Source organism: Oncorhynchus clarkii, chromosome 22, assembly GCF_045791955.1.
Source record: "Oncorhynchus clarkii lewisi isolate Uvic-CL-2024 chromosome 22, UVic_Ocla_1.0, whole genome shotgun sequence".
NCBI classification, from domain to species: domain Eukaryota; kingdom Metazoa; phylum Chordata; class Actinopteri; order Salmoniformes; family Salmonidae; genus Oncorhynchus; species Oncorhynchus clarkii.
The window spans coordinates 26,402,499-26,416,322 of NC_092168.1; the positions used below are offsets into that span (position 1 = coordinate 26,402,499).

A 13,824-nucleotide genomic window follows, 5' to 3' on the forward strand; every position below is an offset into this window, starting at 1 on the left:
TAGCCACTATAAAGCTATCACAATTATATTCTAGTTGCATTCAGGCGCTGTCCATTAGCCTGTCACTGCATGCATCTATCAACATACACTAGACGTTGTGGAGTGGGACACTGTTAGCATAATGCTAACCTGTTGGGAACACCCGTTTCACGGTGCTGAGCACTGTTCAGGAGTCTCTTTTTATGCTCATGGTTACAAACCCAATCTGTAGTGACTGTTAGAACTGTAGATATGCAGACCCCAGATTACTATCATCCCAAAATCTATACACCCCTAAATATCCTCAGCACAGCTCTCTCTCATTCCTCCCCACATGCCAAGTAGAAACGCCATGGTGTGAGAGTGTGAGCAGAGAGAGGAGGCCTGTTAAAACCCACTATCTCCTCTCGTGCTCTTTCTCCCTCTATCTCTCTCTCTCACTCACCTATTTATTTTTAGCACCTAAACAACTGGTCTCCTAAAAATGGGCCTGTGTGTGGTGGCCAGGGGGAGAGCTATGTACGGTATCTAGCCCCCCAGCGCTCCAGGTCTGTCAGGTCTGTTCTTTCCCTTTTTCTCGGCTGGAGAGAGGGAGCAAGGGAGTGAAACAGGGAGAGAGAGAATCGCTGGTTCCTAAACAAGCCTTGGGCATTGGACTACAGAGGACTGCTTGGAAGGAGACTCAAGGAGATTTATACTATAATTTAAGGGCAACGTGCTATTCTACACCTCTCTATCTATTGTTTAAAAAAAAGAAGTATTTTTCAATTGTGGGGAGTTTATTGACCTTCCTCAGCCTAAGTACTCTTGTGGAGGCCGTATCTAGTGATTAAAGGTTACTCTGTGATTCTCGGGGTGTGTGGTCGTTCATAACACGTTCCTAGACCATGCTTGCCCTGTGGCTGCTCCTGCTCCCGTGCCTGTCTCTGTCGCCGCTCGTTCAGACCGAGAAGGGACTGGAGTTCCCTCGCTATGACGGGAAAGACAGAGTCATCGACATCAATAACAAGAACTACCAGAAGGCCATGAAGAAGTACACCATGATGTGTCTGCTGTACCACAAACCCATCCCTGATGGGAAGGAGCTGCAGAAACAACACCTGATGACTGAGATGGTGCTGGAGGTAAGCCTGAGGAGGAGGAAGCGAGAAAAAGGGAGATGGTGAGTCTAGGAACGAGATGGTGAAGAAAAGATGAAGGAGGACAAGGCAGAGAGAGAGAGACAAGGAGGAGAAGAAAGAGATGGTGGGTAGAGAAGAAAGAGGAGAGTCACTAGGGAGGGGGAGCACCTGGGCTGGACTGAGGTGATTTAACAATCTGGGGTCACTGGGTCAGCTAGACCCACTCCATAAATCATTTACAGTACCTAGACATTAGAGTGTCCCAATGGGCACGGAACCCACAATTTACTGAAGTGGTTAAGAGTGAGAGCTAGAATGAGAGACTGTAATAAAACTTTGTCATAAAATGGCTGTCATTCAATTAAACATGATCAACTCTGATTGAATCGGATTGGATACATACCCAAGACTGAGCCAAGACCCAGGACTCAGTGATTATTATGACTTTGATATATATATGTGTGTGTGTGTGTGTGTGTGTGTGTGTGTGTGTGTGTGTGTGTGTGTGTGTGTGTGTGTGTTGCCTTGGGGCTGTTCTGTTCTCTGGACCATTATCTACTCAATAACGTCACACCAACTAAGCCTCATCTCAGCCCTGTCCCCCTGCCAAACATGCTTCAAACTGGATCATAGTTCCTGAGTGTAGAACAACAAGGGCTCTATTGGACACGGTTCCTATTTAAGTGTTATGATGCCGTTGAAAGAATGTCCCTAACTGACTTTTGTCTTCATCTCCAGCTGGCTGCTCAGGTTATGGAGGAAAAGGAGATTGGGTTTGGAATGGTAGACTCCCACAAAGACACCAAGGTTGCCAAGAAGCTGGGTAAGGAAACACATCAACACTTCAGTGTGAACTATAGTTTCTCATCATTATTATTATACTACATGACTATGAAGCATACTACATGAAGCACCAAAAGGTTTTTGTAAAGCATTCAGTGAATGGTTGTAAATAATGGTCTGTACTTGACCCTCTGACCCCTGACCTCTGACCCCAGGCCTGGTGGAAGAGGGCAGTGTGTATGTGTTCAAGGCAGACCGTGTGATTGAGTTTGACGGCATGCTCTCTGCCGACACCCTGGTGGAGTTCCTTCTAGACGTGAGTGGACTGGGGGTGCCCTCATTGATACTACTCACAGATCTAGGATCAGCTTACTGTTATGTTATGCTATTTTCTCTCTAGCTTTTGGAGGAGCCTGTGGAGGTGATAGGAAATGCTCTGGAGCTGAGGGCCTTCGACAGGATGGAGGAAGACATCCGCCTCATTGGATATTTTAAGAACGAGGACTCAGAATGTGAGTGTGTGTGTCTGTCTTTCTGACAATCTGTCTGTGTATGTCTCTGTGTGTATGTGTTAAGGTTGTTTAAATGTGCTCCCTGTCATGCTAGTGTGATGGCCAGGGTTGGATGGCTATTGGCTGATCCCCTGGCCTTGATAATAACCAGGGAATTTTAAACGTACCATCCCCATGGATTTACTTGTCCAATTTTACCCTCCCTCCACACACAGCTGCGAGGGCCAAATATTTTTCCATTTATCGTAAGACACCGAATCGTGCTCATGATAAGCAAGGCGGCTGTCTCACCCCTGACCGACTGTGGTAGCCTAAAACCAGGGGTCAACGGGGCTCAGTTATTTCAGTATACGTATGTGTCAATGGCATCTCCCTAAAGACCAATCCTAGTCTAGCTAGCACACACAAGCTAGTAGACGCTCACTGAAAGCTATGGTAAATGATAGCAGCAGAAGGGGAATTATTCTAAATGCTGAAGGACTACCTCTGTTCAACGGATAAGAAATGGTGTAGTTATAGAGTAGTGGTTATACAGTAGTACACCATCTTCAAAAGAAGTCAAATGCCCTCTGCTCTCCTCCCTCCCTCCTCCCATCCACTCCTTTCTCTTCTTCATAAACCGCTCCTTTCCTCCAGACTACAGTGCGTTCAAGGAGGCTGCAGAGCAGTTCCAACCCTACATCAAATTCTTTGCCACCTTTGAGAAAGCTGTGAGTATACAGACATCTTATGTCCTTGGTCTTGAGAAGGGGTCCTGTCAATGCAAGAAGTTGGGTGCTGATTCTGGTGTCTGTGGTGTTTAAGGTGGCCAAGGAGCTGACCCTGAAAATGAACGAGGTGGATTTCTACGAGCCCTTCATGGAGGAGCCCGTCACCCTCCCTGACAGACCCAACTCTGAGGAGGAGATCGTGGCTTTCGTCACTGAACACAGAAGGTATGGTGTAATAGTTTTTTGGGGGTGGGTGCTTATATTTGTCCTGTGTTTTCTGCATATCCCATTTCCCCCTGAAAGTCAGGTCATGGTTAGGTCAGCGGCAACCCTGGAGCAATTAGGGTTACGTGCCTTGCTCAAGGGCACATCAACATATTTTCACCTTGTCGGCTCAGGATTCTAACTAGTGACATTTCGGTTACTGGTCCAAAACTCTATTCGCTAGGCTACCTGCAGCCCTACTGCGGCTGTCAGAACAGGATCACTTCATTCTGATGATCTGATCAGTGGTCTGTGACTGATAACGTTGTGTAATGTTTTCAGGCCAACACTGCGAAAGCTGCGTGCAGAGGACATGTTTGAGACATGGGTGAGTTTTTTTGTCATTTCATTTACCTTATGCAAGTTCAAGGGTTAGTGCAAGAAAGGGAAGTACAACAGTAAGTGTGTTCATTTCTGTCAAACCTTGGACAGCGTCTCATGATGTCTCATTTTCAGGAGGACGTTGTGGAGGGGAGCCATATAGTGGCCTTCGCAGAGGAGGAGGACCCTGGTAAAAAAAAAATACATCCATATTACAGTAACATCAACTTTGATCAGGGCCAACATCAGCTTTGATCAGGGCCAACATCAGCTTTGATCAGGGCCAACATCAGCTTTGATTAGGGCCAACATCAGCTTTGATCAGGGCCAACATCAGCTTTGATCAGGGCCAACATCAGCTTTGATCAGGGCCAACATCAGCTTCAGGGCCAACATCAGCTTTGATCAGGGCCAACATCAGCTTCAGGGCCAACATCAGCTTTGATCAGGGCCAACATCAGCTTTGCAACATAGGTTCCTATCAGTCTTATCTGAAACTGAGAATCACTGAAATGGTTCATAGCTTTCAGGAAATCAAACAAACTTCTCCTGGCATGATAAAACACAGACTAACCTTCTTAATATGTTGTTTGGTGGTGTTCAGATGGTTATGAGTTCCTGGAGCTGCTGAAGGAGGTGGCTAGAGACAACACCCACCACCCTGGTCTCAGCATAATCTGGATCGACCCTGATGACTTCCCACTGGTGAGACACAGACAGACGGACAGACAGGATTACGTGAACTCAAGTCCCTACAGTTTCAGATCTCACAGTGTGTTCTCTCTCACTCTCCTCAGCTTATCCCCTACTGGGAGAAGACCTTCCAGGTGGACCTGTTCAAACCTCAGATCGGCGTGGTCAACGTTACTGACGTGAGTCCCCGAACAGCTCCAATACAGCATGAGGAATTGGTGGAAACCAGTCAGAAATTGTGAAACTTAGATCTAACTCATGATGGTCCATGACCTTTGGACCCTGACCTCTCTCTCTTCCTCTGGACAGGCTGACAGCATCTGGCTGGAGATGGAAGAACAAGATCTGCTCACAGCCCAGAAGCTGGCGGACTGGATAGAGAACGTCCTGTCGGGCAAGGTCAACACAGAGGATGATGATGACGACAACGACGATGATGACGATGACGACGACTCTGATGATGACTCTGATGATGACTCTGATGATTCGGATGACTCTGATGATGAAGAAGACGAGGACGACGATGGTGAATAATTCAAAAACTGTGAATTTGTCATCTAGAATTAATAACATTGTTGTATAGTCTCTTTACTGTACTATCATCAACGTTTAGGGTGAGAGAAATAGACCTAAACGCTTTTCTAGAAGATTTTGTACAACGTGTCTGGCCTAAGTCAACCTCTCTGCATTATAAGAAAACCCATTAACAGCTTTTGTTTTTCATGAATCTGGAAAAAGATCTGTTGATAAACTGAAATCAATCTGAAAAAGAGAATTAACAATGTGCTGACAAACAGAGATACTTGAGAGAAAAACCCAAACAGTACTTTCCATCCTTCCCTTAATTCTACTAATTTATGAAAATGGTTGGCGACCAAGACAAAGACATAAATCAACATTTTGTTTGATCAATGGGGCGGCAGGTAGCCTAGCGGTTAGAGCCTTGGGGCAGTAACCGAAAGGTTGCTAGATCGAATCCCCGAGCTGGCAAGGTATAAATCAGTCGTTCTGCCCCTGAACAAGGGAGTTAACCCACTGTTCCTAGGCTGTCATTGTAAATAAGAATTTGTTCTTAACTAACTTGCCTAGTTAAATAAAAAAACATCTGTGAACTGCTGCTGTACACTATCCTAAACCTCAATAAAGTGTGGTATCTTTGTGTATTTTGCTGTTTCCAAACCATGCCCTCTAATGCATGCTTTGTGTATAGATAATTGCATTTTAGGTTTGGATTTCAGTGCACACAGTCCCTTCTCTCCATGCCACAGTGGCTGTATCTTTGTTATTACTATTGGGTCCCGTGTGGCTCAGTTGGCAGAGCATGGTGCAGTTAAATGTAAAATAAATAAATTCACACCTTGCAATGTCCACAACTCTTTTATTTAAATATGTACACTACAGTTCAAAAGTTTGGTGTCACTTTGAAATTCACTTGTTTTTTTAAAGAAAAGCTATTTTTTTGCCCATTAAAATAACATCAGGTTGATCAGAAATACAGTGTAGACATTGTTAATGTTGTAAATGACTATTGTAGCTGGAAAAGCCTGATTTTTAATGGAATATCTACATAGGCGTACAGAGGTCCATTATCAGCAACCATCACTCCTGTGTTCCAATGACACGTTGTGTTAGCTAATCCATAGTTCGCAAATTTATCCTTTTAAAAGGCTAATTGATCCTTAGAAAACCCTTAAATTAAAATTATGTTAGCACATCTGAAAACTGTTGTGCTACAATAGTCATTTACAACATTAACAATGTCTACACTGTATTTCTGATAATTTTGTCTCATGTATTCTCACTCCATGTTTCACTCTCTCTTTGTCTGTCTCTTTCCCTCCTTGACTCATCCCTCATTCTCTCTCTCCCTCAGTGGGCAATTAGAAGAGAGAATATGTGAAGTGGCAGGAGAGAGATCCCTGTGTTCTGTAAGCCCAGGGTGCAGTAGTGTGAAGGGGGCTTCAGATATGAACTCACTCTCTCTCTCTCTCGTCTTCAACTGGACAGTGCAGACAGACACTCTCACCCAATAGTCTCACTTACATACTTTCTAGTGCACAGACAAATACAAAGCACCACACACACCAACAATAAAGTAATATGAGAATGTTGAAAATGTTCATACAAATATTTATTTTACAAATTTGAATCTTTATACAGTTTGTAATTCCATATATGTAAATCTTTAAAAAAAAACACCAGTGAAAACTTGAGACCGAATTGGTCAGAACAACATTTAGGATGGCAATTGTGCACTCGCACACACACCATACATTATTGGATGAACATACTTGCATACAATAACAAACACATTGAGCATACATCATATGTGTTTTTAAACAGAGGCACCTTTGTAATGAAGGAGACAAATGCCCTGGTCGAATACTTGAAAAATACATCCTTTCTCCCTTCCTTGAAGTAGTCACATAACGGAATTGGTTAGATAAGGGAAAGCAATTGGTTGGCAACCTTTGACCTATCCAACACTTATAACCTGTGGTCACCTCAAGATAAAAACGAATAAAAGGGTGAATTCGAACAGGCAAATATTCACAGCCATAATTTCATCAGTATAAAATCCTCAAAAACATGTAACCTTTTGGTGACAACAATGATTGTACAATAACAAACAATTTCATTCTAATATAGTCTTGAATAATATGCACATGTAATAGGGAAGATTTGGCTAAAACAATACAATATTAAAACAAACAAATACTGTATATTGAGTTCACAGAGATAAGCATAAAAATCCCATATCTGTGCCAGTTGTGACTGTAGACTCCCCTCACTATAAGGAGACTGTTGTCTGCACTCTGAACATCAATACTGAGGAACATACCATATCAAACAATGTAAAAAAAGACATGAGAAATGTATCATTTTGGCCTATTTGAATCACTTTCAGTACATGAAGATGCGCGCGTATGCAGACTTGGAGACAGTAGAGGAGAAGCTACGGTATCAGATTAGTCAGTCATGTCTGGGACAAAATGCATTACGAGAACCCCTTCTCTTTGTGTGTATTCTCCACACTTCTCAAACATAGGGACTAAAAGAGAGAATATTGTGACATCCTTCTTTAATCTGTTGTCTTCTCTCATATCTGAAGACAAAAAAACTTGAGCCTCAATCGGATTCTCTTAGTTTACAGGGTTAGGTTCTGTAGAAACTTAATAATAGCTTTCTTTAATAATGCATGTCTTCATCAGTATAAAATCCTCAAAAACATGTAACCTTTTGGTGACAACAACTGCACCCTGGGCTTACAGAACACAGGGATCTCTCTCCCGCCACTTAAGCTTTGATTTCTTTCATCACATTCCCAGTGGGTCAGAAGTTTACACACACTGAATTAGTATTTGGTAGCATTGCCTTTAAATTGTTTATCTTGGGTCAAACTTTTCAGGAAGTGTTCCACAAGCTTCCATTCCTTCTGACAGAGCTGGTGTAAGTGAGTCAGGTGTGTAGGCCTCCTTGCTTGCACACAGTTTTTCAGTTCTGCCCACAAATTCTCTATAGGTTTGAGGTCAGGGCTTTGTGATGGCCACTCCAATACCTTGACTTTGTTGTCCTTAAGCCATTTTGCCACAACTTTGGAAGTATGCTTGGGGTCATTGTCTATTTGGAAGACCCATTTGCGACCAAGCTTTAACTTCCTGACTGATGTCTTGAGATGTTGCTTCAATAGATCCATATAATTTTCCTGCCCCATGATGTCATTGTGAAGTGCACCAGTCCCTCCTGTAGCAAAGCACCCCCACAACATGATGCTGCACCCCTGTGCTTCACGGTTGGGATGGTGTTCTTCGGCTTGCAAGCCTCCATCCTTTTCCCTCCAAACCGAACGATGGTCATTATGGCCAAACAGTTCTATTTTTATTTCATCAGACCAGAGGACATTTCTTCAAAAAGTACGATATTTGGCCCTTTGTGCAGTTGCAAACCGTAGTCTGGCTTTTTTATGGCGGTTTTGGAGCTGTGGCTGTTTCCTTGCTGAGCGGCCTCTCAGGTTATGTCGATATAGGACTCGTTTTACTGTGGATAGAGATACTTTTGTACCCGTTTCCTCCAGCATCTTCTCAAGATTTGCAAATTTCGCAACAACGTACGTTCATCTCTAGGAGACAGAACGCATCTCCTTCCTGAGCGGTATGACGGCTGCGTGGTCCCATAGTGTTTATACTTGCATACTATTGTTTGTACAGATGAACGTGGTACCTTCAGGCGTTTGGAAATTGCTCCCAAGGATGAACCAGACTTGTGGAGGTCTATAATTTTTGTGGAGGTCTCGGCGGATTTATTTTGATTTTCCCATGATGTCAAGCAAAGAGAAACTGAGTTTGAAGGTAGGCCTTGAAATACATCCACAGGTACACCTCCAATTGATTCAAATGATGAGAATTAGAAGCTTCTAAAGCCATGACATCTTCTGGAATTTTCCAAGCTGTTTAAAGGTACAGTCAACTTAGTGTATGTAAACTTCTGACCCATTGGAATTGTGATACAGGGAATTCTAAGTGAAATAATCTGTCTGTAAACAATTGTTGGAAAAATTACTTGTGTCATGCACAAAGTAGATGTCCTAACCGACTTGCCAAAACTATAGTTTTTTAAGAAGAAATTTGTGGAGTGGTTGAAAAACGAGTTTTAATGACTCCAACCTAAGTGTATGTAAACTTCCGACTTCAACCGTATATAAAAACACACATGTACAATCCATTAACTGTAAAGAAAAGCAATTCTTAGTTTGATAAAACTGAACCTGAACTGTTTGTGATTATTAGGTAGTATTTCATTCATATTAGCAGGGCAGACCATATGAAAATACCCCCCTACATACATACACACACAGTCACACACACACACGCACGCATGCACACACACAGACACACACACACAGAGGAAGAACAAAATGCGGGAGGGTCATCTACAGTGTATTGAAAACCCGCTGACATAATTCAATGTTCCAGTGTGCCTCAGGACAATAGAAATCAGAGCATGTTCCCTAACTCTCTCCATCGGTCATCTTCACTCCAAAAGAGCCATAGGGCTGGGGATCCCTACCATTTATTAACTATTATATGACCAGCTAACACTTCATCTTGTTACAATATCCAATATGCATCTGTTCATATCAATTACGTACAATAACAAATCTCAAAGTAGCCAAAATAATCTTTATAAACACTGGTAATATAAATAGAAGAGAAAAGCAAAATAGCATGTCAAAGTAAAAGAGGGTTTAAGAAACTGAACTCAAAAAAGACAAGTCCCACAGTTCTTCTACATGCGTCTGTTAGACTGATGTTTCAGATTGAAGACTCAGGGTAAACTTGTGTGACTTTGGATCGACGTACTCCTCGGTCATTCGAATGTAGGGGATGGACTTGACTGTTACCGCTAGGCTGAAATCTAGACACCTCAGTGAGAAGACTGTGTCCTCCTTTAGACCGCTAGTGACCGCAGCCTCGCTGACCAGAGTCCACTGACCGGCCATCCAGCGCTCTCGACCATACTGTAGCGTAGGACCAGGGGACAGGTAGGCCTCCAGGAATGCCTGAAGAAACACAGAAGCAGACACACACAATCATATTGCTATAGAGATTGTTATGTTGGGCCAAGGCCAAGAGGTGTCTAGTAGTGATAGTGGCCAGGGGATGATCTGGAACCAAGAAGTTGAAGCTTGCCTACCTTGGGGCTCATGTTGTGTGTGAGGCAGAAGGCCAAGTGTCTCTGGATGCTGTCCATGCTGTGGCAGTGCTGCCTTCTGGTGGTTCGGAGGTATTTCTGCAGGGCGCGGGCCATGGAGGGGAAGATGGCCAGGGCCGCTTCCCGTACGTCCATCACATCCCCAGGGGATGCTTTCTGCTCCTCCTGCTGCATCCGCCTCACATGCATGAAGGCCTCCTCCACAGCCACCACTAGCCTAACGTTACAACAATGTACAGAAAACATTCAGTATACTGTACACTCATCTGTTCTTGCATCCTACAAGTTATAAAAACACACAGGCCAACATTTAGCCCTCAATTCTTATGTCCATCTATCGAAACCCTCATCTATATTTTAATCCTTACATTAAGCAGCATACATATGTATCTTTCATCCATCTTTCTTCCTTCCTTTCACACCACCTATTTGTTTTTAAGTGACTCGGAGTCCCTCCCCTCTCCCTCTCCCTCTCCCTCTCCCTCTCCCTCTCCCTCTCCCTCTCCCTCTCCTCTCCTCTCCTCTCCTCTCCTCTCCTCTCCTCTCCCTCTCCTCTCCTCTCCCTCTCCTCTCCTCTCCCTCTCCTCTCCTCTCCCTCTCCTCCCCCTCTCTTTCACCTGGCTCTGCGTTTGCGGACCCGTCGGTCATGGTCGGCCTCTTCGTAGTATAGTTCGTTGTGAGTGGCGTCTCTGCGCCTGGCTGCTGCAGAGATCATGGCCCGCGGCTGACCCCCCACCTGCGATCCCCCTGATCCCCCTGCTGGCCCCGCTGGGTTCACTGGGCCTACAAACAGGAAGCACAGAGGCATGATGGGAAGATCACTGTGTGGCCCAGTCAGCATATTGACAGTAACCCGGGGAAAACACAGATCTTAGTGCGGATTCTGTGTAACATCTAAATATCTCATTAGGCAGTTTCACAATTCAGATCCTTTCACTGTGAGAGTGATTAAATATTTAGCCTGGTAGTCAGAACCAATTATGGTTTAGACAACTGCCAAATGACAACAGAGTTGGCTAAAGCAGATCCTAACACATCTGGCTACCAGGTAGTAAATATTCATATAATTAAAAAAACAAGAACGATCTTCAAACACAATAATACCAGTTGATCATAGAATTAATTTCTCTCTATGATGAATACCATTAACTAACCCAGAAGTAGTAAAAGCATGAATTAGGGTTCCTGTGGGATATGAATATGGAGGAGTGGAATCTGGTCCATATTTATGAGGGATGTGTGTGTATGAGGGTTCAGTACAGTAACCCCGGCAGATACAGGCCAAGAGAGATGAATCATTAACACCAAGGTGTGTGAGTGTGTATATGTGTGTGTGAGGCTGAACGAAGCACAGGCTTGGTAGCACAGCCTTTTTCCGATTGAGAAATAAATGTTTTATGAAATTTCATTGTAATCCTATTTTTTTCTAAATCCCCCAAAATAAATACGGGTGAGTTCCATTAGAGCAGATCTGGGCTGGTTAAAAACACTAGAAACCTAAAGACCCACTCTGCTAGCCTACAGAAACACACTGAGAAAAGGAGGACGAAATACGGACAGACAGATAGATGAGAGAGAGTGAACGTGAGAACGAGGGGTAGAGAGAGAGAAAGGGGAGAAAGAGAGAGACAGAGACAAAGAGAGAGCATGGGAATGTGCAGAAGGAGCTAGTGTGATGAATTATTAAAAGGCTGAAATGCAAATGTCTGTGAGGACAATGTACCAGCATACTCCTCTATCAAACTCTGCTACAAAGAACATAGAGAAGAACCATAAAAGCTGTCTCACACTGAGCTGCGAAGTAGGTGCCTGTGCGCATGTGTGTGTGTGTAAAGCAGATCTCGCAAATGAAAGTGGTTGTTAGATTGGTGTGTATCTGTGTGTGCATGCTTAGAAGCAGTGTAAACATTGGGGGAAGGGAAGTGAGGTTAGTAGTGTACACTAGTGAAAAGTGAGAGGGCACACAGAGATCTTTACTTACTGTCATTGTCCAAAAGGTAAGCTCTCACTTTAGCTTTAAACGCTGCTTAGGGTGGAGTGGGAGAGTAGATGAAGAGAGAGCGTCACAACGAAGCAACAAATACGGTAGACAGAGCTGAGAGAATGGAGAGACAAAGAATGAAAGAGACAGTGCTGCACATTAAGATGCAGTTACAAAGAGGAAACGAGCGATGATAGGAGGTCAGACGACACAGGGACACAAACCAAATGTAAGCATTGAGGAACCATAGAAAAACCGTAGGTGTACTAACCGTCCACGGTGTAGACCTTGAGGCCGGCCAGGTGCTTGGCGGCACGGTGCTTGGAGGCGGAGAGAAGGGCAGGGTTATGGAGAGGGAAGTCCCTGTAGTAGAACTCCAGCAGAGACAGCGCTGCCCTCTGAATACTGACACAGAGAAAGAGAAAGAGAAAGAGAGAGAGAGAGAGAAAGAGAGAGAGGGGTCATGATCAGATGAGCTCCTGCATTTTCCAGCATGTTCTTAAAAAATATATATGTTTAGTTTAGATAAACTTAGATTTTTTTGCCAGGAACATATACAGGATGCTACCCTCTACAACATAACCTTCACTCCAATGGCATGTCTGAGGCCAAACCACACAACTGACAACATTGGACACTTCATGGAACACAAAGTTTTCACCATCTCATTCGAGAATATCCAAGGCCTGAGGTCATTGAGGAGACGGACCCTAAAAGAGCAGAAACCTGGACTTCAAAGAAATCAGAAATACAGACATTGTCATCCTACAAGAAACCTGGTATAGAGGAGACGGACCCACTGGTTGCCCTCTAGGTTGCAGAGAGCTGGTAGTCCCATCCACCAAACTACCAGGTGTGAAACAGGGAAGGGACTCAGGGGGTATGCTAATTTGGTATAGAGCAGACCTAACTCACTTCATTAAATTAATCAAAACAGGAACATTTTACATTTGTCTAGAAATTCAAAAATAAATTATCTCAACAGAGAAAAATGTCCTGTGTGCTACCTATACCCCCCCCCCACTAGATCCCCATACTTTAATGAAGACAGCTTCTCCATCCTAGAGGGGGAAATCAATAATTTCCAGGCCCAGGGACATGTACTAGTCTGTGGCGACCTAAATGCCAGAACCGGACAAGAACCTGACACCCTCAGCACACAGGGGGACAAACACCTGCCTGGAGGTGACAGCATTCCCTCCCCCATATGCCCCCCTAGGCAATATCACAACATAACAAACAAACAAAAACTCCTGCAGCTCTGTCACACACTGGGTATGTCCATAGACTCTAAACACTTCTGGGAAAATTGGAAACCACTAAACAAACAACAAAGAATTATCTATCCAAAATGGAGATGTATGGGTAAACTAGAGGTCGACCAATTATGATTTTCAACGCCGATACCGATTATTGGAGGACCAAAAAAAAGCCGATACCGATTAAAATCGGCCAATTTTTATTTATTTGTAATAAATGACAATTACAACAATACTGAATGAACATTTTTATTTTAACTTAATATAATACATCAATTTACATTTTATTTGCCTCAAATAAATAATGAAACATGTTCAATTTGGTTTAAATAATGCAAAAACAAAGTGTTGGAGAAGAAAGTAAAAGTGCAATATGTGCCATGTAAAAAAGCTAACGTTTAAGTTCCTTGCTCAGAACATGAAAGCTGGTGGTTCCTTTTAACATGAGTCTTCAATATTCCTAGGTAAGAAGTTTTAGGTTGTAGTTAT

The 13,824-nt window shown here is 43.5% G+C and overlaps 2 protein-coding genes across 3 annotated transcripts in view; one reads left to right on the forward strand and one right to left on the reverse strand.

The window, feature by feature from the left end:
• The first annotated feature begins 418 nt into the window (after positions 1 to 418).
• LOC139380650 (calsequestrin-2-like) lies at positions 419 to 5,744 on the forward strand. The gene is made up of 11 exons (XM_071123545.1): positions 419 to 1,103; positions 1,839 to 1,923; positions 2,099 to 2,199; positions 2,284 to 2,395; positions 3,032 to 3,105; positions 3,200 to 3,330; positions 3,652 to 3,697; positions 3,826 to 3,880; positions 4,295 to 4,395; positions 4,488 to 4,562; positions 4,693 to 5,744. Exons 1-11 carry the CDS (start codon positions 867 to 869, stop codon positions 4,915 to 4,917), a joined length of 1,242 nt encoding a protein of 413 aa, XP_070979646.1. The 5' UTR covers positions 419 to 866; the 3' UTR covers positions 4,918 to 5,744.
• Positions 5,745 to 6,494: 750 nt separating this feature from the next.
• LOC139380651 (vang-like protein 1) overlaps positions 6,495 to 13,824 on the reverse strand; it is a 61,180-nt gene continuing 53,850 nt past the window's right edge. The window contains exons 6-10 of one of the 2 annotated variants that reach the window (XM_071123546.1): positions 12,348 to 12,481; positions 12,077 to 12,118; positions 10,713 to 10,878; positions 10,078 to 10,312; positions 6,495 to 9,943 (exon numbers count right to left, since the gene is read on the reverse strand). In XM_071123546.1, the coding sequence (XP_070979647.1) occupies positions 9,683 to 9,943; positions 10,078 to 10,312; positions 10,713 to 10,878; positions 12,077 to 12,118; positions 12,348 to 12,481 (838 nt within the window). In that variant the 3' untranslated portion in view covers positions 6,495 to 9,682. The remainder of the gene's footprint in view (positions 9,944 to 10,077; positions 10,313 to 10,712; positions 10,879 to 12,076; positions 12,119 to 12,347; positions 12,482 to 13,824) is intronic. The other variant, XM_071123547.1, reaches the window with a different exon arrangement.